The sequence below is a fragment of the Sus scrofa genome, chromosome 13, assembly GCF_000003025.6.
Source record: "Sus scrofa isolate TJ Tabasco breed Duroc chromosome 13, Sscrofa11.1, whole genome shotgun sequence".
Classification (NCBI taxonomy): Eukaryota; Metazoa; Chordata; class Mammalia; order Artiodactyla; family Suidae; genus Sus; species Sus scrofa.
In genome coordinates, this window is record NC_010455.5 from 808,439 (window position 1) to 834,652 (window position 26,214).

Below are 26,214 nucleotides of genomic sequence, written 5' to 3' on the forward strand. Positions count from 1 at the left end.
GACTTTATTCTTAAGTCTTGGATTTTTTTGTTGTCCTGAGTGGATTGTGAGACACTTTTACAAACTGCTAACTGTGTGTGTTGATGTCAGTGGAGCATAAGTTCTTAACCCTCATATCCTTGTGATTAGCATGTGCTTTCTCTGCCACCATATCTTCAAGTTCTGGAAGAACTCACCAGACTGCTTTGTAGTCTTTCTCTGTGCCATTATAAGCCATTGGATCAGTGTGTAGCAGTTTTAAGCTGCTCACTTAATGGCTTCTTTCCAATTAATCATCTCTCGAATACCTCTGATTTGTCCTCTAAGTGACCTGTGTTATAGTGCAAGGGGAGGTGGGGCGTTATTAGTGGGCCCATTGGCTCTAAGGTGTTTGAGCGTTTTCCCTAAATGAGCACTGGCTTGCAGAACTAAGAGTTCATAGAGCACTTACCCTGGTTCTCGATGGCCATTCCCACCCTCAGCTCTGCGGATTCCCCAGGGCCCTTAGTGGCCCATTGCTGAGACTCAGTACCCTGGAGCTATAGACCCCAGATCCTCCATAACGTGGTGAGATTTGCTCAGACTCAGTCACCCAGACAGAAGCAGGCCCTGTTCAGAACAATGCAGAGACCATTGCTCTAGTGTAGACTGGGAGGTGAATGGGCTTGGGTGGAAACAGAGCAAAGTGGTAGACTTGAGGAGCAACCTGGTACCGTGAAGATTTTCCCACACAACCTCTTCAGGAAACAGAGGCTCAGCAAGGCCTGGTGACTTATCCAAAGACACTGTTGCTGCACTGGTTATGTGTTGCTGCATCACAGACCACCTCAAAATGTGGTGACTTAGGCTAACAACTCTTTTATTATATGTCATAATTTTGAGGGTCAGAAATTGAGGCAGGGTTCAACTGGGCAATTCGACTCCTTATGACGCTGACAGAAGTCACTCAGTTAAACTCAGGTAGTGGAAGAGCTTTACTCACATGCCCAGGACTCGAGATGGTTGGAAGGCCGGGCTCCACCAGGACAGTCAGCAAGCATACTTCATGGTAGTCTTGGGTTCGTGGCTGCTTTCCCCAAAGAGAACATCCCAAGAGAAGCAGATGAAAGCTGTGCAGCCTTTTCTGACCTAGCCTTGCAAGTCATACATCATACCTTCTGCTGCTTCTGTTGGTTATATGTGAGTCATTAGGAGCCCAGAGTCAAGGAGAGGAGGGTGAGACTCCAGCCCTGGTGGAGGAGTGATAGTCATAGTGTAGAAAAGCCTGTGGACAGTGGACATTGTGGTGGAAAATACAACCTGCCGCAGTATTTTGTGGTAGAATCAGAATAAGAGAACCAGTGATTTCATGTCACAGCCAGAAAGATAGTTACCAGGGTTCTCAAGGAGGACCTCCTTCTAGCCTTAGCTAGAAAGGTAATGTTCCCATCTTAGTTCAGGGAAGTAGGGAGCCAGGGAGGAGAAAGGTGAGGGTATGACTGCTGTAGGCAACAGTCCTCAAGGTGTGGTCCCAGGCCCAAGACTCTTTCAGGAGAATGCATGAGGTCAAAACCATTTTCAAAGTAATAGTAGGACAGTATTTTCTTTCTTCACTCTTATCATGTCACAGTGGTGCAGTGGTTTTCCAGAATCTGCATGATGCCTAGTTTCACAACAGATTGAAGACAGCAACAGATGTGAGAATCCTGCTGCCTTGTATTAAGCCAGTTATTAAATTGATTTATAAAATTGTAAAATAATGTAATTCTTCTGACTATTTTATACATTTGGAAAATATAATTATTTTCCATTAAAACGTTATTTCTTTTATGGTATAAAGGGTTTATTTTTATTATTTTTAAATAGTATAATGAATGAGACCTGTTGTTGTGGAGTATAATGGTAGTTTTGCAAACCACAGTGACAGAGAAATGTTCCTTTTCTTTTGTAGAAATAGTCATTTTTAACTTGACTTCCAATGCTGTTCAGCAGACCAGCAGTTATCTACTTGAGATGGAAATGCAGAGTCCTTGAAAAATGAGAAGTAGGCTTCATGGCAACTGCACATAAAAGAGATTAGGTTTGCAAGAAATAACTTAAATTTGTCTAATATTAATGCAGTTCACTGAGTGGGCTTTCTAACTCCTAAAGCATATTTATTACATTAGCAGCTAGTTGGTGATTAATCTATCAAGTAGCGGTATGAATGTAATCAGTTTGGAACGTTCAAGCTGACAAAGTGTTCTTTTTCCTTCCTTTCCTAAGAAAGTATTCATGTTGGTATTTTGGAACTGATTCTCACACTAGCGGTCTTCATATCTTTAATCATGATCCTTATAAGCTGCATTTTTTAATGTTACCACAGTGCTAGTTTAATGCGGTGTCATATAAGCAAGCAAATCCATCTCCAGAGCCAAGGTCAGCAAACTTTTCCTATAAAGGGCCAGATGGTGAATAGTTTAGACGGGTCATATGATCTCTGTCCCAACTACTCAGTTCTGCCTTTGAGGCATGAAAACAGCCATAGACAATGCATAAATGAATGAGTATGACAATGTTCCAATAAAACTTTATTTACAAAAACAGGCAGTGGGCCAAATTTGGGCCATGCACTACAGTTTGCTGACCCCTGTTCTAAAAAACATTAACTCTCTCATACTGTGCTATGATTTTACTTTCTTTGAGTATGCCTGCCTGCAAACCAACCCAACCTGTGTTAATGATAGCAAATTATCATTCATGAGTATCTACAATGTATCAGGTATTTTGTTTCAACTACATTATCCACAAAATGCATAGCCACATTATCAAAAGTAAGTATTATTTCCATTTTACAGGTGAAGCATAGTTAGCTTAAATGACTTGCCCAAAGTCACAAGGCTAGGAAGCTATAGAGTCTGGATATGAACCCAAGTCTTTCAACTAGTCTTTTCTAGTTACATTTATTCTGTTTTCAGGATCACTGTCGTGGCTATGCACTGCTTCCTTTTCTGTGTCAGATCTCAGCTGATTATTACCCTCTCAGGTGACTAAATTTCTTCCATGTTGGGCTAAAAAATCAGAGTCATGTAGCCTCCAAGTAATTAAAACATTTTTCTGTAGCAAAACTTCAGTGAAATTCCTATATAATTAATCTTTATTGCACTAAACTGTCCCAAGGGCCATTTTAATTCTGATGGTCAAGGAAAGGCAGCTTAAAAATTCCAGATTGTGGTCAAGTAACTATACAGTTAAAGACAGATTTGTTGTCTATGAACTGTGACTTCTGAGTGTGAGCTGCTTATGAGTCATCCAAAAATTGGATGACTTCTTAATAGTAATTATCCTGATGCTTGTATAGTGCTTTACTAAGTGTCCTCATATATTCTCTCTTTTATTGGTAATATCATAGAAGCAATGCTTCTCGAGCGCTAACCATGTGCCAGTCACTGGGTTCTTCTTATCCTTCTGTGTTGATAACCTCTCTATTTATTAATAAGGAAATGGAGACTTGGAAAAATTAAATATATCCTGTCCCAGATCATCCAGACTGTATATATGGATATGAAAACACTCCTAAAGCCAGTGTGCGACATGTTAGATTTTTAGTTACTTAAGGGTGAAGATTGTATCTGATCATTCTTTTCTTCATTTACAGTGTATTTTCTTTTTTTTTTTTTCATTGCTGCCAGTTTATATTTATTCAAGGATAAAAAGGCAGTGGATTCAATACAAAAATAGCTTTTCAGATACATATTTACCAAAAAATACCCTACAACATATCCTTTTGAGTCCTTAGTCACCAATTTAGAATCAAAGTTTTTATTGTCTGATTTGATGAATTTTACTTGGGAATTGCCTCCCTGTAAAAGAAAATATACTTAACACATAAAATATGAATATTTTCTTGACAAGAACTCTGTACGAATCCTAAATAGTACCTTAAAAGAATATGAAACAAAATAGAAAAAACCTTGTAGTACACTTTCAAGAGAAAAAAAATAGGGTAAGGAAGTGCATATAGAGTAGGCTTATAAATGTATATTTTATTTTTTTCTGTTAAAACACAGTTGATTTACAATATTGAGCCAATTTCTGCCATATAGCAAAGTGACCCAGTCATATATATGTGTATGTGTGTGTGTGTGATACAGTTTTTTTCTCATTTTATCTTCCATCACTTTCCATCCCAAGAGTTAGATATAGTTCCCTATGCTATACAATAGGGCCTTATTCCTTATTTATTCAAAATGTAATAGTTTGCATCTACTAACCCCAAACTCCCAGTCCATCCCACTCCCTTCCCTGTCTCCCTTGGCATGTCTATTCTCTATGTCTTTGAGTCTGTTTTTCTTTTGTAGATCAGTTCACTTATGCCATATTTTAGATTTCACATATAAGTGATATCATATGGTATTTGTCTTTCTCTTTCTGACTTACTTCACTTCGTATAGGAATCTCTAGTTGCATCCATGTTATTGCAAGTGGTATTAATTTTTTCTTCTTATGGCTGAGTTTTATTCCATTATATATATATATATATATACCACTTCTTAATCCATTCATCTGTTGATGGACATCTAGGTTTTTTCCATGTCTTGGCTATTGTGAATGGTGCTGCAGTGAACATAGAAGTGCATGTATCTTTTTTAATTAAACTCAAAAGCTTTTGCACAGAAAAGCAAATTGTAAAAAAAAAAGAAAGAAAGAAAGAAGGAATGGGAGAAAATCTTTGCAAAGTATTCAACCAGCAAGGGCTTAATTTCCAAAATATACAAACAACTTATACAACTCAAGTACAAAAAAAAACAACAACTTAATTGAAAAATGGGCAGAGGAGACCTAAATAGACATTTCTCCAAATAAAATATATGGGTTAGGAGTTCCCATTGTGGTTTAGTGGTAACAAACCTGACTAGTATCCATGAGGACTTGGGTTTGGTCCCTGGCTTTAATCAATTTGTTAAGGATCCAGCGTGACTGTGAGCTGTGATGTAGGTTGCAGACCCAGCTTAGATCCTGCATTGCTATACCTGTGTCATAGGCCAGCAGCTGCAGCTCTAATTCAACCCCTAGCCCAGGAACTTCCATTTGCCACATTTGCAGCAAAACAAAGAAAAAGAAAAAAGAAAATATATGGATGGCCAATACATACATGAAAAGATGCTCAGTATCACTAATTATTAGAGAAAGACAAGTCAGAACTACACTGAGTTACCACCTTGCATGGGTCAAAATGGCCATAAGACTACAAAAAGCAAATGCTGGAGTAAGTATGAAGAAAAGGGAACCCTCCTGTATTGTTGTGGGAATGTAGATTAGTACAATCACTATGGAAAACAGTATGGAGTTTCCTCAAAACTAACTATAGAACTACCATGTGATCTAGCAATCCCACTCCTGAGCATATATCCAGACAAAACTATAATTACAAATGTATTTTTTAAAAGAAAGAAAGAAAATAAAATTATATCTAAATTCTATAAAAAAAATTACTGAAATGTTGTTGACAGTTGTGGAATTATGAGTGAGACTATAGGTTATTTTTTCCTTCTTTCTATTTTTGTCATCTATTTTTTCTCTATGTTCTATTTTTGAATAAAAATGATAGCAAAAGTTTAAAGTTATCAATAAAATGAAACAGGAAAAGAACTGATAGAGTTCCTCCAGTGTTTAAGCAGTTATTAAGCACAATTCACACATACATTCCCTGAAGGACCAACAGTCCATCTCAGGAGTAAAGCCTGACTTCCTGGAGAAGGGCCCCAAGGACACACAGAACAAGCTAATAGGAGAAATCTTTGCAAATGATGCCCCCACTAGTGAAGAGATGGAGAGGGAAGTTCTGCTTCTTTACCATGAGTCTTGAAAAGCAGCCCCTCAATTTTGGACAAGATAGCAGAGTAGAAGGACTTGAATTCAGTTCCTCTCATGAAACCACCAAAATCACAACTAACTGCTGAACAACTGAAACTACCAAAAAGATATTTTACATCCAGAGATGAAGAAGCTACAATGAGATGTTAGGAGGGATGCTTTCCTGATATAATCAAATGCCATATCCATCAGGTGGTTGATCCACAAACTGAAAAGTAATTATATCGCAAAAGTTCTCCCACAAGAGTGAGAGATCTAAGCACCCTGTCATTTGAGGATCTGGCATCTGGATGAGGAGCCCCAGAGCATTTGACTTTGAAGGCCAGTGGGGCTCAAATTCAGGAGCTACACAGGACTGGGAAACAGAGACTTCATGCTTGGAGGGCACACACAAGGTTTTGCATGCACTGGGACCCAGCACAAAGCAGAAAATCCTAAAGATTCTACTAGAAAACTACTAGAGCTCATCAGTGAATTTGGTAAACTTACAGCATACAAAATTAATACACAGAAATCTGTTGCGTTTCCATACACTAACAATAACTTAATTTCAGAAAGGGATATTAAAGAAACAATCTCATTTACCATTACATCAAAGAGAATGAAAATCCTAGGAATAAGCCTTTGTAGGGTGGCAAAGGACCTGTACTCTAAAAACTGTAAGATACTGATGGAAGAAATTGAAGAGGATTCAAACAGATGGAAAGATATACCATGTTCTTGGACTGGAAGAATCAATATTGTCAAAATTACTATACTACCCAAGGCAATCTATAGATTCAATGCAATCCCTGTCAAATTACCAAGGGGATTTTTTACAGACCTATAACAACAACAAAAAAAATTAAATTTGTCTGAAAACACAAAGATCCCCAATAGCCAAAGCAATCCTGATAAAGAAAAATGGAGCTGTAAGAATCAGGCTCCCTAACATCAGGCTATACTACAAAGCTACAGTCATTAAAACAGTATGGTACTGGCACAAAAACAAATTATAGATCAATGGAATAGGATAGAAAGCTCAGAAATAAACCCAAGCACCTATGGTCAATTAATCTGTAACAAAGAGGCAAAAATATACAATGTCTCTTCAATAAGTAGTGCTGGGAAAACTGGAAAGCTACGTGTAAAAGAACAAAACTAGGACATTCTCTAACACCATACACAAAAATCAACTCAAAATGGATTAAAGACCTAAATGTAAGGCTGGATGGTATAAAACTCCTTGAGGAAAATATAGGCAGAACGCTCTTTGATATAAATCACAGCAGTAACTTTTTGGATACACCTCTTAGAGTAGTGAAAATAAAAACAAAAATATACAAGTGAGACCTAATTAAATTTAAAAGTTTTTTTGCATAGCAAAGGAAACCATAAAGTAAACAAAAAGACAACCCACAGAATGGGAAAAAAAATATTTTCAAATGAAGTGACTGACAAGGAATAATCTCCAAAATGTGCAAATATCTCACATAGTGCTATATCGAAAAAACAAAAAACCCAATCAAAAATGGGCAGAAGACCTAAATAGACATTTCTCCAAAGAGGACAGAAAAATGGCCAAAAAAAATTGAAAAGATGGTCAACATCACCAATTATTGGAGAAATGCAAATCAAAATTACAACAAGGTACCATCTCATACTGGTCAGAATGCCATCATCAAAAAGTCTACAAACAGTAAATGCTGGAGAAGGTGTAGAGAAAAGGAAGCCCTCCTACACTGTTGGTGGGAATATAAAGTGATGCAGCCACTGTGGAGAACAGTCTGGAGGTTCCTCCACAAACTGAAAATAGAATTCCATATGATCGAGCAGTCCCACTCCTGGGCATATATCAAGAGAAATCTCTAAGTCAAAAAGATAAATTCATCCCAGTGTTCATTGCAGCACTATTTGCAATCACCAAGACATGAAAACAACCTAAATGTCCATCTGCAGAGGAATGGATAAAGAAGATGTGGTACATATATACAATGGAATATTACATAGCTATAAAAAAGAATGAAATAATGCCATTTGCAGCAATATAGGTGGACCTAGAGATTATCATATTAAGTGAAGTAAGTCAGAGAAAGATAAATACCATATGATATCACTTAGATGTGGAATCTAAAAAAAAAAAATCACACAAATGAACTTACTTATAAAACAGAAACAGACTCATAGACATAGAAAACAAACTTATGACTACCAAAGGAGAGAGGAGTGGAGAAGAGCTATATCAGGAATTCATGAATACCAGATACACACTACTACATATACATATGAAATAGATAGTCAACAAGGACCTACTATATAACACAACCCTGCTTAATATTCTACAGTACCTATATGGGAAAAGAATCCCCAAAAAAAGAATGGGTATGTGCATAATTGAATTACTTTGCTATACAGCATAAACAACAACATGCTATACTAACTATGTATGTAACTATACTAACACAACTATACTCCAATATAAAATAAAAATTAAATTCAAAAAAAAAGATGAGTCTTGAATGGGAAATAGGCTCAGGGAGCAAATGTCTTGAACAAATGAAAACAGGTAGGAATCAGAAATATGTCAGGGAGCAAAGCAGAGGCTGTTTTATCAGAGAGACAGGTTTGCAGGGCAGACTTCTTAATGAAAGCAGTCAGTGTGGGTTCTTGACAAGATGAAGGCACCTTCAGAAATAGAGTGGAAGTGTATTTTCCAGAGTCTGGATGTTTGGCCCTGGTTGGGTAGGGAGGAAAGCCAAAGAAAAGACATATCTCCAACTCCCACCTCCTCTATTTCTAATGTATCCTTCAGAGTGTTCCAGGCTGATACTTTTCAGTACTGGAAAGAAGAGATATCCATTGAGGTGATTCAGACATTTTGTGCAGATTTTCTACTTAAGGCAATTCCACAATGCTGATTCATAAAAACCCCTGAGTAGAGAATCTGCGAAGCCTAGCAGAAATAACTACTAAGAAATAAGAAACTGGGTAGTGGTTCTGATAGTCTCATGGAATTGGGGAAGCAAAATGAGTATAGGGCTACTGAGAAAGCTCAGGTTATTTGTAGATGCTTCAGAGAAGGGAAACAGCCCAAAATTGGAGTGACTTATCCCCTGAAGGCATTTGCTGATGAGAAAATAGCAGCATAGAGAGAAACTGAACAAAAAAAGTATAAATCCCAGAGATTATGGAAGTAAACAGAGCTTTTCAAAGTCTCACAAACAGAAATGAACATTGAGGACTTGTCAAGGAGGAACAGCCCCATAACCACTCAGCTTCTGAGTAAGAGGGCTGTAAAATAATCCAAGGAATAGAAGAATCAGAAATATATCAGACCTTTAAAGACTTTTGAAGAAAGCAATCTCTAAATAGCTCAATCCTAATTGGATTCAGGTGACTTCTCCCATTCTACGTGCTTTCCAGACACTAGACTCATCTAAAGCATTTATATTTTTTTTACACACTGTCTAGTATTCAATCAAAAAATAACAAGCATAACAAGAAGCAGAGCCAAGAAACAGATAATAAAAACAGACCCACAGTGATCTAGATACTGTGGGCATCTGACATAGGCTTTACAATAACTAGAATTAACATAATTAAGACAGAAGATACACTGCCTCACAGAGAACTGGCATTTGATTTGATTTTTGAAAAATACTTGGAATTGCAATCAACCAAGTCCTTACTTCTCAAAGGACTTGGGGTTCAGATGCAACTTATTCTAGCCAAGGGTGTGTCCCAGGAATGAAGAATAAGGCAGGGAAGGGTTATATTCAGGGGTATTTTACCCAGAGCTGGCTCAAATGTTATTTGTACAAGGGGAGGGCAGCAACTCATTTCTGCTTATCTATTTTAGGATTTCTTCAGTAAGTCTGACCCATTTCTGGAAATCTTTCGAATGAATGATGATGCAACTCAGCAACTTGTGCACCGAACTGAGGTGAGAAGGGTCATCTTCAGCTGTGCCGTCTCGTCTCCTTAAGACGATACACTGACCTGTTTTGAGAAACTGTTCCCTTTCTTAATGTCAGTAGCTGTCCCACCAGGCCTCTGAATTCGTTCGCAATACGGGTGCTACAGAAGAGCCTCTTTTGCCCAGATTTTCCGTTACTGACCTTTAATACAGAGAGCCAGCAACTTATTAATAGCTAATATTTAATGAGCATGACTGTGTGCCAACCACTGTACTGAGGTTTTATGTGCATCATTTTATTTACTTCTCACAACTATCCCTTGACGTGATTATTATTACCCTGTTCGACAATTGAAGAAACTGCACTTTGAGTTCAAGTCATTTCTCACAGTGAGCAAGAGGCAGAGCTGAAGTTTGAATTGAATTAGTTTGAGCCCGAACTTGGCTGTAATTTCAGGAGCCAGTCTTCCTCCCTAGGGAGAGTCCATGCACTGCACTGATGTCAGGTGCATCATGGGAATGACTGTCCGCATCAGCGGGCACTTGGTCTGGCTGCATCTCCTCCCCGCCTTTTCTCCACATGACTCCAAACCATAACCTTCACTACCCCTCACTCCCACCAACTACCACTACCCACTTAATAGCCAATTCTAATTTTCACTTTTTATTTCATTTTCTTTATAAGCCAGTTCAAGATAGATTGTGGGGGGGTCACAAGTGCACTGATAAGGAGGAAGTCGGGTAATTTTGATGAATGGCTTGGAGCTGAGAAAAGACTGCTGTGCTTACAGTGTGGGGTAAGGGAAGAAAGAACCTCATGCCTCTCATAGGATGATCATGGGGCACCATGTTCCCATACCCTGCACCGGACATCCACTTCCATGTTTCTTAAGTCACAGAGTTGTAGGTAGCATTAAGGAAACTTTTCGGGTTGTACTTAAGGTAAACAAGAAATGAATAGTCTTGGATGGACTAGTCTGTGGCTGTCATCTGGCACATAGATGGCATTTAATAAAGTGTGTTTAATAAAAGATTGAATACATGAATGTAGTCGGGCGTAGAAGTATGTCCACTGCCTGTGATAGTGCTGTGTGATTCTTTGGACCTTGATCCCTGGGGAATAGTTTCAGATGAAACTAGACTGTTTCCCTGAGTGGCACCCCATCGCCACCACAAAATAGGACTTTTTCCACACAAAGATTCCTTTGATGAAACAAACTTCTTTCAGGAGTAGTAACTTGAGAATCAGAAGTGGTACCCATTCATGCCTTTGCTCCAGCCAGTGTATGGGGACTTGAATGTGCAGGGAGAAAGAAGAGCGGTGGCATATTGTTAGACTTCTCTTCTTTGCTCCTGACAGCAACCCTCTTCTCATTATTGACACTGGTAAATTCTCCAGAATCTCTAGAACTTCCCCATACCCTGTTGCAGGTGGCTGCTGGAATCTCACAAGAAATGTGATTGGAAACTTTTCCAGTGGGTCAACCAGCATAACATTGATTTTTCCTCTTTCTTACTCAATAGCTATACAAAATAAATTCCATGCAATACTGTTCTTTCTGAGGAAGCACATGTTGGTGCATATGAAACACACACACACAACACAGATTTTAATTTCAGAGAAATTTATAGTTGAAATTTTGATCAGCTATTGAGTTTTACAAAACTGTTGCCGTGAAACATCTTCACTGCTTAGTATTTTTTGTATAAAAGTGAGAAATTTAAATTAACCAAAATAATTTGATCTAACTTTTCTTCTCACTATCACTTTGATCATTCACGGAATCAGAGTAAATAAAAGGCAGAGTCACACAGGAACATCATCTTTCTACTTTAATGCATTAAAGGAAATTTAATAATGAGCCGACAGTATAATCAATAATTCAGTTATTTTAAGGAACCCAGAAGAAGAGGGAATCACTTATAAAATAATTATGTTTTTTTGGATAGAGAATTAATTTTTTTATAATGCTAAAAATTCTAACTAAAAATTTCATAGGAAGAAAAACCAATATGACAGTATTCCATTTAACTTCATTTGTATGTCCCCTAGAGCAGTGGTTCTCAAATTTCATGCATTGGAGCCACCTAGCAGCCCACAGAAGATTTCTGGTGGAATCTAGAAATTTGCATTTTTAACAAGCTTCCGGCTGATGCAGGGTCTGCTGGTCCAGGAACCACGGTTAGGGAGCCCCTGCCATAGAGTACATAGTGCAATCCTAGGCTTAAAGCAGATACTCATACTTTCTAAACCAAATTGAATTATTTAAATCATAGTGAGGGCAGAATAGGACTCGGTCAGGATTTAGCCAAGTTCATGATTAGTAAACTGGTTTCAAAAGGGTTTCACCGGACAGAATTATCCTGTCTCATACCCCCACACCCATCAATGGACTTTACCTATGCTGACCTCAACAGAAGAGAATTTTTGCCTATGGAACAGGGATACTTTATCAGAGGCTAGAGGCAGCCCCATCTCCTTAATCCCAACCTCTTTTGATATAGAAGGGGTCACCCTCGGCCTCTACATACTGGACAATATTACTGTTATTATTTATGAAATAACAGCCAAGCCAGTGACCACAGGAGGTCTGCCCATTTAGTGGGCCTTTAGTGGGCACCCTTAAAAGATTCCCTGCTCCAAGTTTTTATTAAGGCACCTGTTCCAGACAATTGTCCTTTTTGTAAGCACTGAATGCTTCTCAGCAGTTTTTATGTTGAAATGTGAAAATGTCAAGCATTTCCTCCCCACCCACCATTCCTCTCTTTTTTCCCCCCCTCAGGTTGTGATGAATAACTTAAGCCCGGCCTGGAAATCATTCAAAGTATCAGTAAATTCTCTATGCAGCGGAGATCCCGACCGCCGGCTGAAGGTCAGAAATTTATCTGTGTCCGTGAAATGCAATTTTATTTATTTGACATTCCTCTTTCTCCTCAAGTGAATGTTGGCAAATCCAACGTTTTCTGTAGCGTTTACCCAAATCTCTCAGCATCTTGACGGAAGAAGCAGAGGCTCCCCCTTCTGCTAGAGCCATTAGGCTCATGGGATAACAAGATAAATCCCAGTTGTGTTATGTTAAGAGGCAAATCCCGTAGCTTCTCAGAGAGAAACTGTGGCAATCAGTTCTGGGTATAATTGCAAGTTATTAAAAACACAAATACTGTTGTATCAGTTACCCACTGTCGAATGACAGGCTATTCCAAAATTTAATACTTGAAACAGTAGCATTTATTTAGCTTATGATTCTGCATGTTGGCAAGTTGAATTCATTGAGGAGGTTCTTCCATGGGTCTTGTGTGGACTCCCTCATGTATTCATAGTCAGATGCACTGAGCAGGAGGTCTCTGCTTCTGGGTTTGTCTGGCTGTCATCTGGAATAATTGGGGTGCTTGGGCCATTTGTCTCTTATCATTCAGCAAGCTAGCTTGGATTTAGACACACAGCAACCCTAGGGTCCAAAAGAGCCAGGGCAAAAGCTGCACTGTATCTGAAGGCCCCGTGTCAGACTCACACAAGGTCATTTCATCTGCATTCTCTTGGCCAGTCACACAGCTAGCCCAGGTTCAAGGATGAGAAAATAGGACATGGACTCTACATCTTGGTGGGAGGAGCTTCAGAGTATGGTGAGCTGTTGCTGCCAATTCAGGATGACTGAGTAAATTCAATAGAGGCTGGAGCTATAAGACAGGAGGCCGTTTGGTTCACGTTCAGTGAAAAACATGATCCTCTCTCAGACTCAACATTCATATCAGCTCCACCAGGGCATTTTCTCCATGTGGGCAAAAACCGTAGAGAGAAGACAGTTGTCAGAAGGTTGTGTGCCAGCCTGAAAGCCAAGCCAGGGAAGCTAGATGATGAGATGGGTTAATGGCTTCAGACTTTAAAAGCTTGATGCATCTATCACCCCAGGGGGATGTAAGAGGTCCATTAGGCAGACTAAACATTCCCAGAAAGTTAGATGGGTACTGCCAGTGTTTGTCTTTGTAACTACACTTTCCTCACTCTTTTGTCCTACAACCCCTCTTCTAATAGATATAATTTCTTGGATTTGTCAGTCTCATCAATCAGATTAGAATCCTACCTGCTGGTTAATCCCAGACTCTTAATGTGACTTTACATATATTTGTTTAAAACTGTTCTGTTAGGACTTTGTACTCTCTGTGGACATGCTTACTTCCATGATCTGAGGAACAGCGCAGAATTGTCCCTCATATCTCCTACAGGGGCCTCAGCTTCCACTGGAACTGTTTTTCATGCCATAATCAGAACCCCTGGCTCTTCGGGCCTCATGTGTAAGCTCATATGCAGAGTGGCCAAGGCCTAAAGCTTCAGGCCTAGGGTGGGATTATCGTCTATACTTTGAACCACCCCATCCCACTCCCAGAGAGATAAATGGACTTTTCGGGGCAGAAACAAAATAATGCTACCATTAGCCGTAGGTCAACTTAGTCATGGGGAGTTATTTATTAGATAAAAGGATAGGGTTATCTATAATTGAATAAATAAAATGCAAAAAAGGAGTGCTTTGTGGCCTTTTGAGTGTTATGCTTTCTGTAGAGGACAAGTGGGAGTGAAGAGAGAGAAGAAAGGAAGGAAAGAAGGGAGGGAGGGGGAGGGAAGGAAAGAAAGAAAAGGAAAGAAGGAAGGAGAGAGAGAGACAGAGAGAAAGGGAGGATCAGGATTTTTCCATAGCCACACCGCTGACATTTGGATTGGTGGTGGAGAAGGGGGGTCCTGTCTGGCGCATTATAGGATATTTAGCAGTATCCAGGCTGCTAAAGCTAGTAGTACGTCACTCCCATCAGCCTTAAAGCCAAAAGACATTACTAAATGTTCTCTGAAGGATAAAATCATTTAGACTGATGCATCAGAATCACCTAGCAGACTTAATACGTAGACCGCTGGGGCAGTACCCCCACAGATTTCTGATTCAGTAGGTCTGGAGTGAGCCTGAGAATTTGCATTCAACATGTTTCTGGGTGATGCTAATGCTGCTGGTCTCAGCCCACACTGAGAAGCCCTGGAGCAGACATTAGCTCCTTCATGAGAGCCCTTCCAAGACTCGGTGCCCCCCACCACTTTCTACCACCCAGGCTCCCCTCCACCAACTTTTCACTCCTGAGCACTGGTACTCACCCTGCACCCACCTAGCCTTCAGGGTCTGGCACAGGCCTCGCAGCGGGGATGCTTTCTTCATTCTTTTGGATCATGCTATTTTCTTTTGGGTCTCTTCAGTCTCCCTCCATTTCCAGAAACTCTCCCTGATTTCCTGAGCATCTGTGGGTGCCCTCCAGTGCTCTGCATCCACATGTGGAGATACTTCTTCACTTGTTGGAACATTTCTGTCTACATCTCCTTTTCCCCACCAGATGACTCGTGCTTTCTGGTTTGCTCCTTCAGAGTAAGAACAATGTTTTGTTTTCTGTGTATCCAGGCATCCAGCCCAGTGCTCAACAGAGTAGATGCTCAGTGACTGTTTCTGGAGAGAAAGGATGGAGGAGGGAGGGAGGTACTGATAGGTCCTTAGCATCTCACCGGGGTGGGGGGGTCTCCCACACAGGTGTGCTAAGTTCACCAGGCCACAGACAATATTTTCACTCAGCTGCTCACAGCTTTTCTGAGAGTCAGAAGAGACTTCCTATATCGCCCTTTGTTTGTGTTAACGATATTGTCACAGAGGCCACTGTGAAATTCCCATTCAGCTTTCTCTGAAATAAAATGGTACCATATTAGCAGACAGCATCTCCCCAAGGCCAAAAAAAAAAAAAAAAAAGAAGAAAAGAGAAAGAGAATTTTTTTTTTTGTCTTTTTAGGGCCGCATCTGCAGCATATGGAAGTTCCCAGGCCAGGGTCAGAGTCGGAGCTACAGCTGCTGGCCTACACCACAGCCACAGCAATGCAGGATCAAGCCACGTCTGAGACCTACACCACAGCTCATGGCAACACCGGATCCCCGACCCACTGAATGAGGCCAGAGATTGAACCCGCATCCTCATGAATACCAGTCGGGTTCATTATCACTGAGCCACAAGGGGAACTCCGAAAGTGAACTTCTAAATTTAAATTTTTTTTTTTTTTTCGTCTTTTTGCTATTTCTTTGGGCCACTCCTGCGGCCCACGCCACAGCCACAGCAACGCGGGATCCGAGCCACGTCTGCAACCTACACCACAGCTCACGGCAACGCCGGATCGTTAACCCACTGAGCAAGGGCAGGGACCGAACCCGCAACCTCATGGTTCCTAGTCAGATTCGTTAACCACTGCGCCACGACGGAAACTCCTAAATTTTTTTTTTATTATTTTAATTTTTTTCTATTATAGCTGGTTTACAGCGTTCTGTCAATTTTCGATTGTGCAGCATGGTGACCCAGTTACACATACATGTATACATTCTTTTAAATTTAAACATTTTAAAAGCCCTCTGTCTATTTAGATTCTCAGTCTTAGCAAAACTTTAATAATGAGGTCTTTGTCGCAAATGAGACTTGAGATCTTTTGTTATTTATTCAGGGTCCACACGAATACCAAAGTCAGATAACCAGGCTTTTCTTCTGGTTTCATTTATTTCATATTCTTCCTTTGTGGGAAAAGTAAAAATAACATTCAAATAAGTCTTTTTCATAAATTGATATTTTAACTTATTTATTATGGAAATTTTTAAACATATGTAAAAGTAGAAAGACCTTATAATAACCTATTCCACTCCCCCTACCCATTACATAGCTTCAGTCATTATTAACTTGTGGCCGATTTTATTTCATCCATACTCCCAATACCCATCTACCCTTTCCCTCTCCCCACCCCTGGACCATTTTGAAACAGATCTCAGACCACGGCTCACTAATCCTGGCTATAGTGCCAGGAACCATGATACCTTCAGGAGCCTACAAAAATTTAATTTCTTTTAAAATTTCTTTTAAAAGCCATAAGGAAAAGTGGACTTGTAAGATTAAATAAAATGTTTCCATTTTTCACACATCAGAAAACAATAACCTTTTTAGGATCCCCAAAATCTATTATGGTGGGAGGGGGCCTAAGAAGGCGGAAGGGTCTAGGGCCAACAGAAGTCATATGAGGCCCTCTCCCAGATTCATCATCTCATCTGAAAATGTTTCCATGTGTGTCTCTAAAGGATAAGGAATCTTTCTATAAACATAGCCACAAACCTATTTTTTTACCTGGAATATTAACTAAGCTTCCTAAATACCAGCAAATATTCTGCCATTATTCATATGTGACTAATATTAAAAAGTGTAGGGTTTTTTTTCCTTCAAACTGGAATCTAAGTCCAAGCATGACACTTGACTGAATATCTCTGAAGTCTCCTTTAATCTATAGTTCTCTCGCCCTATTTTTTGCCCTCGCCCTTTACTTAATGAAGAAACCAGGTTGCTTTTGTTCCCCCACTCTGCACTCCCTATAAACAGCTAGTTGGGACTTGATCAGATTCAGGGGCTGTTTTATAGCCAGAATGTTTTACAATTTACAGAATGTTTGTGATCTTTACAGTCATCGAGGAGCATTGCGTAGATTCATTATTTCATTTGAATTTCCAAAATGGTAATTTTCTAATTCTATTATCTCTTCTCCATCTATTATTTAGAGTTCTTCTGTAAAGAAAATCTCCCTTCACCAACCCTTTGGTTCCCTGAGGTGGGATTTATACAAGAAAGGCAGGAAAATGCTTTATTCTTTATTTTTTTAAAACAATTTTCAGAATCACAAGTTACTTCTCTGGCATCCCCCATTCATAGGTGACTAAAGCGGTCCCTTAGTATTATTAAAAATTCATGGATTTTTTTTAATATACTCAAGTGTTTCAGTCTATTTCAGTTATTACTATTCCTTTGAAATCCTGAATTGGCCCGTGTTTAACCAGTTAAAACCCCATTCAGGTTGGGTCTTGAATTCTTATGACAGATGCTTAATAGTTTCCTTGCATTCTGAAATGAATTTTCCAAATTTATAAGCTTTGAAATTTTGAAATTCCTTTTCTCCATAAGATATATATCTCTCTGTGGCTGCTGAGTCACACTTTAAAGTCTAGAAACAATTCCTCTCTGTAGTTAAAGCTCTACCCCATGGAACTGTCAGGTTCCTTTGTTCACTTCTGCTTTCAGGTTTTAGGATTTATTTTTTCTTCTTTTTTTTTTAAATGCCACACCCGCAGCACCTGGAGGTTCCCAGGCTAAGAGTCTAATCGGAGCTGTAGCCTCACACCTACGCCAGAGCCACAGCAACGCCAGATCCAAGCCACTTCTATGACCTACACCAGAGCTCAGGGCAACGCCAGATCCTTAACCCACTGAGCAAGGCCAGGTATTGAACCCACAACCTCATGGTTCCTAGTCGGATTCGTTTCTGCTGTGCTATGATGGGAAGGAACTCCTATTTTTTCAAGTTAAACTTTGTTTTATAATTATATAAAATGTTTACATGATTCTAAAGTTAAAACTACAAAACGAAGTATGTTCAGAAAAGTTTAGCTCTCGTTACTCTTTCTTCTACTTTTTACCCCCCTCCCTTATAGGTAATCATTTTATAGGATATTTTAATACCTGATAGAGCCAGCCCCTCTCACTTCTATATTCTTTGTCTTCTTAAGGATTTTCCTGGATATTTTCCTCCTTTGTTCTTTCCATTCAGCTTTATAAGCAACTAGTACCAGAAGGGGGGGAAAAAGTGGTATTTTTATTGAGATTGCAAAGGTAATCTTTTCTAATACTGAGTCTTAGCCTAGAGCATAGCCTGTCTTTCAGTTCATTCAAGTCTGCTTTTGTGTTTTGCATGAGCACTTATGTTTCCTCTTAGATGTTTGGGACTGCTGACTTTAAAAAAGTGCACTGCCTGGAAGTTGAGTTTTATTTGGGGCAAAATTAGGATGTAGGCCCAGGAGACAGCACTCAGGTAGCCCCTGAGAAACTGCTTCGGGGGCTAGGGAGGAGCTAGGATATATAGGAATTTTTGCAGCAAGGGGTAGGTAGCAGCAACAAAAGAGGCCTGGGCTCACTGAAATCATTCCTTTGATATGCACTTCCTCCATCAAGGCCAGTAGCCTGAGTTTTCACAGCTGGCAGAATTCACAGACTCTCACCTTTGGAGGAGACTGCATTCACAGATGGCCATGACATTCTTTGTTTTATCCTTAACTACAGCCCAGGTAGTATTTCAGATAGCTCTGAAACACTGCCCAGAAAGGAAAGAGGGGTTATCAGGGATGTAAAGGATAGAAAGGTGAGAGGGAGGTGCATGCAGCCATGCACACATTTTACAAAAGTTTGTTGCTGATCTCCAGAAGGTTATGTCAACATTAAAAAAAAAAAAAAAAAAAAGCACAACCTGAAAGTTGAGCGTTACGTTTTATTTGGGGCCAAATTAGGACTTAAGCCTGGAAGACAGCATCTCAGGTAGCCCTGAGAAACAGCTCCAAGATGGTGAGGGAGAAACTAGGATATACCAGAGATTTTGCAACAAAGGGCAAGGAGCAGGAACAGAAGAGGCCTGGGCTTACATAAATCGTACCTTTGATATGCACCTCCACTATCAGAGCCAGTATCCTGAATTTTCAGGGCTTGCAGGACTCACCTGCTCTCATCCTAGGAAGTACCTGCATTCACAGATTGACAGTGATATTTTTTGTTTTATCCTTAACTATAGACTGGGCTGAAATTCCAGGAAAAGGGGGGAATATCAGGATATGATAAAGGTGAGGGGAAGGTGGATGAGGCATACACACATTTTACAAAGTTTGTTGCTGATCTCCTGAAGGTCTACTAGTCACAAGGAGCAGACATCACCATGACGGATTTTAGTGTTTTTCTAGATCTGAGGAGATGCAAGAATTGGGCACATAAAATCTCCTAAAAATATCTGACTGAAGACTGTCCTTCCAGTGTTCCCGGAGTACAGAGTGCCAGACTCCTGATGTTCACCCTGAACCCTGCTCAGAGGGTGTTACAGGTCTGCAGCTGCAGTGGCTCAAGATTTAATCCATGCAGAGGCTGATGGCAAGTGCCAAACTTCAGTGCGTGGATTTTTGTTTTTAGGTTTATGCATAGTTTATTTTTTTGTTTGTTTCTTTCTCTTCCACTATGCCTTCTAACTGTTGTTCGCATATGTAAAAACTATTCTTTTTCTTAAATTACTATTTTATTAAGTTTTATTGTTGTTTATGGTAATTTTCTATTGATTATTTATTTATTTATTTATTATTTTTTTGGCCCTGCCCATGGCATATGTAAGTCTCTGGGCCAGGGACTGAACCACTGCCACAGCAGCAGCCCAAGCTGCTGCAGTGACAAGGCCAGATCCTCAACCTGCTGCACCACAAAAGAACTCCTAGAGTCTTTAAAATATATACTGTTTGGAAATAGAGATGGTTTTGCCCCTACTTACTTAACCAATAGCTCTAGTTCTTTGTTTTCTTTACCTGTGAGGACCAGTGCCCACAGCACAGTGTTAAATAGCAGTGCAGATGAGGGCATCATCTAGTCTTACCCATCACTAAGGTGGAAAGTCCTCTGGTGTTGCCCCATTTGTTCTGATGGCATAATTTTTTACAGTAATTGTGAAGGTGTCAGAGTGATGCTGGAAAGATGTTACCAGAATCTGGGTTCTTGTTCACGGAGCCAAAGAATGACCTTCGAGAACACAAGCAAAGCCTTTATTACAGGAAAACAAACAGCTCCCAGGACAGCTGGGAGGGGAAAGACGAGTCCCCCACTCTATTGTCTTATAGGGGTTTTTATTCCTTAAAAATGGGGGTTACCAATGTGGGGTCCAGAAAGATGTGGTTTTCTCCCATTGGCCTTGCCCAGTTACCTGTATCAGTCCTTGTCCAGTAGGCGTCTTAGGGTTGGAAATGTCCCATATGTCTCATGGTTTCTTTGCCCTTCTCTTCCCATAGACTGAGACACAGAAGCTTAGAGATTAATGTCCATCTGGGCATAGGTACACTCCCTGTAGTAAACAAGGCCTTGTGGGGATGTTATTCTCTGGAGCCCTTAAGGCACAAATGTTATTCAATGGCCATATCGAAGAATGCATCAAATCCCACACTCCTACACTGACTACCTGAGTTATTATTCTGCCTCAAGAGGCTTAGCGTTTTCTCAGCCACATCTACTGAGGCTTCAATACCTGTGATGGCAATTCAGAGAGGATTCTTTCTTGGTAACTCAAGAGTCAACCCTCCAACATGCTGAAATGTCTTGTGAACTATGTCAAAGTTCCTGCTTCCTGAATATATTTAGGGTTATATTTAACATTGGCTTATCTAATGAAATATAGAGCCCTTATTAAAATCATAAAATAAATAACTTCATTTACTTCTAACTGAACTGTGAGGTTATGTTCCACTGTTCATTTTACAGATGAAAAAAACTGAGGCTTGAAACCCCCTGCAGTCAAATGCCAAATTCCATACTTTTTATTGAATTGTGCTGCCTCTATTTTGCTGTATTTCTGTGAAAGAGCATATCCCTTTACTCTCACCCAACCAAAATGTTTATCATCATTTGAAAGATTTGACAAAGAAAGATTTCTCTATATGTAGCATATTTCATAAAGTCTGAGAAACTATCAGCTATTTACCATACCACTAAAGGGGAAAAAAATGCTCTCATTGAAACTATAACACGGTGCTTTCTTATCAATTTGTTGTTGTTAAGAAAATAAATATGTGCCTCTTCAATTCTATAAAATATGATATTAATCATTTCCTTTGATTTGATCAACACATTGTTAATATACACTACATATTCATTAGGAGACAGTGCTGGTATTCAGAACAGATTATTCCAGATGGAGGCTTAGAGAGGAAGAGAGGGAGAAGGGACTACCAGCCAGTATTATTAACAGCCTAACTGAAACTGACAGCACTAATGGCCTGAACCTAGCCAGAACCCAGACTGGGACTCGAACCCAGCCAAAACCCAGATTGGGACTTAAACCCACAGTTTTAAATTAGAATCACTCACCTGGTGTCTGGACTTTGTGCCTCCATGCAGAAGGAATTCAGTAAGAAACAGAGTGATAGGCAAGAAATAGATTTATTAAGATAGGATGCTTGTGAGAGATGCAAGCAGGCAGGCAAGTAGACTCTGCCCCCAGGTGGGCTACAGTTTTTTCACCCAAGGGGAGTGGGAGTCTGAAAAGACCGCCTTTTCATTTTTCTTCAAGTAGTAGCTCCTCTTTGGTATTGGTCAAGGGGCTTATTCAAATCAGCAGAAGGGTGGTTCTCAAATTCCTGCCTTTGGTCTGAACCTGAAGGTAGGCAGGCCTCACCCCATCCCCCACCCAATGACCTGAGGCATATCTCACACCTCCACTAGTCAAGCTAGCCTGCCTTGTTCTCATGGCCCTCACAAGCAGTTATTTTAACTTACAGTGGTCTCCCAAATTCCCCTAGGTTTCCCTCTTTTATCTGTGGTCCCTTATTGGCACTTCTACAACTACCTGTGCCTACTCCATCCCTGTCATAACTGTGCCCGGTACTGGGGAAATGCCATGCCGGAACAAACCAGACAAACACTATGTAAACAGTCTGAGGTCACTTCCTATCTCCTTCTGTCTCCTTCATGCAGGTAACTTGGAGACTTTCCCCTTGAGAGCTTATTGATCATCCTCTGAGTATGAGTGATAGAAACCAGTTGCCTTGAACAGGGATCTCGGGTGATGAGAACCAGTTGTTTCTGTATCAACCTGCGCCCAGCCCTTATTCAGCTGGTATACCCAGGTTATTAGCTGAGGTCATGATGGGGTGGACACAAGCAAAACAGAACCAGGACAAGGAAGTAGAAGAAAAGGAGAAGCAGGTCCCTAAAGTCAAAGCAGAAGTGATAAGACTCAGGAGGCCCGGACACAATGAGAGGTGAGGGGAGGCCCAGACACAAGCCTAACGACCATAAATGGCACTTCCATCATTCATCTTGTTCATTTTATGCCTTCCTTCTTCTTCTCCTTTTTTTCTTTTGTAGCCACACCCATGGCATGGAGAAGTTCCCAGGCCAGGGATCAACCCCGAGCCACAGCAATGACACTGCCAAATTCTTAACCACTAGACCACCAGAGAAGTTCTACGCTTTCCGTCTTCTGTGGCAGGTTTAAAACAGCAAGTTCATGAACTCCCTTCTGACACCCACGGTTGGATTCCTGGCCAACTTTCAGTCTATTGAAGCAGAATCCCAGTAGTCCTGGAACCTTCATTTTAATGATTTTCCTAAACAATGCTGGTGCAGGCCATTTGCCAAGCACACATGGAAGAAACACTGGCTTCCTACAGATTCTCCAAACGTAGCTGACGTCCTGGCACCTCTCTTAGATAGCTCTTTGTTTTTCCTGCCACCTCACTGCAAAGTTAAATGTAAATATGTCTACATTCTGCTCTTCCTCCTGTATGGAAACCTAGCATTTGTCCTTAGCTTCTATCCACCTATTCCTGGCCTCCCTTCTCCTGTTAACCAGGCCATCTTCTCCACAAATTCACTGTCTTTGCTTTGGACTCTCTGAGCCAGATTGACATACAGCTGCCAAGTGGATCTCACTCCTGGAGTGTGTTCTTGCAGTTTGCCTTGGACCTTCACGCTTATTCCCAAACCCACATGACTCCTAACTCCTGGATCTCTAAGTGCCTGATCCTTTAATTGCCATACTCATTTTCTTTCTGTTTCATCCTGATTTTCTTCTGGCTCTTACTGCTTAGAAAGGAAGAAACCCCAGTTCAAGCCCCCAGATTTCAGCCTTGACAATGGTCCCAAATCAGCCCCATAGTTCCTCCAAACTCCTAGAAAGAGAGCTGCAGTCATTAAATAGCTCATGGATTACACCAGCATGCCCTGATTCTTGTTACACTATACAAGAAGTTGGAAGTGAAGGCTTCGTCACTGTGTTCAATGTTACTGGAAATAGCTATAATAAAGAACCTGACATTCTCAGGCAGCTGGAAGCAAGTTCACATCCCTCTCTGCATACCTTATCATGGAAAGGGAAAAAAATTTGTGTTTTTTTATTTCCCCAATACATTATTTTTCTTCTACTGTGCAGCATGGAAAAATTTTTGGATGGCTCATGATCCTGTTAAGCTTTCTTGAGATCTGTTAAAATGTGTTTTCTTTATGGTCTCTGGACTGGAGGACTGTGGCTTTTGTGTCTGTCTATTGCCCACTCAGCCTAGACATCCTGCAATTACCAGAGGACTGCAGACTCACCAAGGTGTCTCTGTGTTGGATCACTGCTGGCACAGGAATTCTCAACACTGCTTAAGTAAATGGCACCTGAGCACAGCAGGCTCCCTCTCCTGAGATCTGCCATCACTTCTGCAGCATGGAAAATAGTGTTGAATCATGCAGGAATAGAGGAAGCTTCTGAATGTGAGAAAAACTACATGATCTCTTAATTTTAATACTTCCCTTTATGTTAATATTATCCCCTTTTTTATAGATGAGGAATTCAAAACTGCGTAAGGAAATTGCTTAAGATTATGCAGCTAAGTAGTACAGCCCTTGGTTTTTTTAAAATTTATTTTATTGAAGTATAGTTGATTTTCAATGTCATGTACTTTCTGCTGTACAGCAAAGTAATACAGTTATGCATATATACATACATTTTCTTTCATATTCTTTTCCATGATGGTTTATCACAGGACATTGAATATAGTTCCCTGTGCTATACAGTAGGACCTTGTTGTTTATCTATCCTATGTGTAATAGTTTGTACCTGGTAATCCCAAACTCCAACTCCTTCCCTCCTGCTCCACCTTCCCCTGTTGGCAGCTGCAAGTTTGTTCTCTGTGTCTGTCAGTCTGTTTCTGTTTTGCAGATAAGTTCCTTTGTGTCATATTTTATATTCAGCATACAAATGGTAAGATATGGTACTTGTCTTTCTCTTTCTGACTTGCTTCACTCAGTATGATCATCTCTAGGTCCATCCATGTTGCTGCAAATGGCATTGTTTCATTCTTTTTTACAGTTGAGTAATAGTCCATTGTATAATGTACCACATCTTCGTTATCCATTTCTCTGTCAGTGGACATTTAGCTGCTTCCATGTCTTGGCTATTGTGAATAGCACTGCTCTGAACATAGGGGTGCCTGTATCTTTTCCAATTGTGGTTTTGTCTAGATATATGCCCAGGAGTGGGATTGCAGGATCATATGGTAGCTCTATTTTTAGTTTTTTAAGGAACTGCATATTGTTTTCCATAGTGGGTAGTGCAGCCGTGGTTTAAACCCAGGTCTCTCATGCTCTATAGTCCTTGTTCTAAACTATTAAAAAACAGCTAACATTTTTGAGCATTCACCAACTCCCAGGTGCTATTCTGGACACTGCTTAAATTATCTCACTCAATCCTATAATTATCCTAAGTTAAATAATGCTGCAGTAACAAGGAGCCACCATGCAATGTCAGTTTATTTCTTGCTCACATGACAGCTAAAGCTTTCTAATCAGGGTCTGCCTCCCCTCCATGAAGTGATTCAGAGGCCAGTTGCTTCTATCTTGTGACACCTCCATACCTTAGGTCCTCACTGTTATTAGCATCCAGCAGGAAGAAAGGTAGAAAATGTGGAAAGGGCTCTCTAGAAGTTTCAGCTGAAAACAGCACTTGGCATTGCTGCCCATGTTGCAGTGACTAGAAAGAACTCAGTTATATGGCTACACTGAACTGCAACAGAGGCTGAGAAATGTGGTCTAGTTAGATTTTTGGTGACCAGCGAGCTGGTTCTTCCATAGAGACACTCTTACTCATACCCATTTTGCAGGTGAGAAAACTGAAGCTCAGAAAGGGGGCGTGACTGAATTCACAGAGCTTATAAGTGACATATCCAAAATCATGTCTGTCTGACTCTGTCCAATAAAGTTCTCTATGATGGTGGAATATTCTATGTCTCAATGTTTAGGAGAGCAGCCGCTGCCTATCTGTGGCCAGAACAATTCTCTCCCACCCTCTCCTCTCTTTCTCTTCAAGAAACCCTCCTATTTTCACTAGTTCCATGCTGGGAACCCATTACTTCTCCAATTAACACCATCGAAGGAGAAAATTTCACCCCTTCATAGGTCAAGCCTCCAGTGCTCATGGGAGCCCTCCTCTATTCAGGCTTTAGTGACTGCAACACAAGAGGAATGGATGTCCTGAAAATGAGGCCAAAAGCAAGTACCTTATGTGATATTTGTCTTTGACATACTTCATTTAGTATGATCATCTCTAGACCCATCCATGTTGCTGCAAATGACATCATTTCATTCTTTTTTATGACTAATACTGAATTGTGTTTGTATGTGTGTGTAAAATGTATACCACATCTTATTTATACATTCATCTGTCAATAGATATCTAGGTTGCTTCCAAGTTTAGTTACTATAAAAAGTACTGCTGTGAACATTGGGGTCCATTTATCTTTTCAAATTATGTTTTCTTTTCCAGATATATAGGAGGTTGGGATTAACACACTACTATATATGAAATATGTAACCAACAAGGACTTACTGTATAGCACAGGGAACTATAC

The 26,214-nt window shown here is 40.2% G+C and overlaps 1 protein-coding gene across 3 annotated transcripts in view; it reads left to right on the plus strand.

Annotated features, from left to right (window-relative positions):
* CPNE4 (copine 4) overlaps positions 1-26,214 on the plus strand; it is a 595,975-nt gene that overhangs the window by 440,638 nt on the left and 129,123 nt on the right. For all 3 annotated transcript variants that reach the window (XM_021071322.1, XM_021071320.1, XM_021071321.1), the window contains 2 exons: positions 9,653-9,736; positions 12,493-12,582. In XM_021071322.1, the coding sequence (XP_020926981.1) occupies positions 9,653-9,736; positions 12,493-12,582 (174 nt within the window). The remainder of the gene's footprint in view (positions 1-9,652; positions 9,737-12,492; positions 12,583-26,214) is intronic.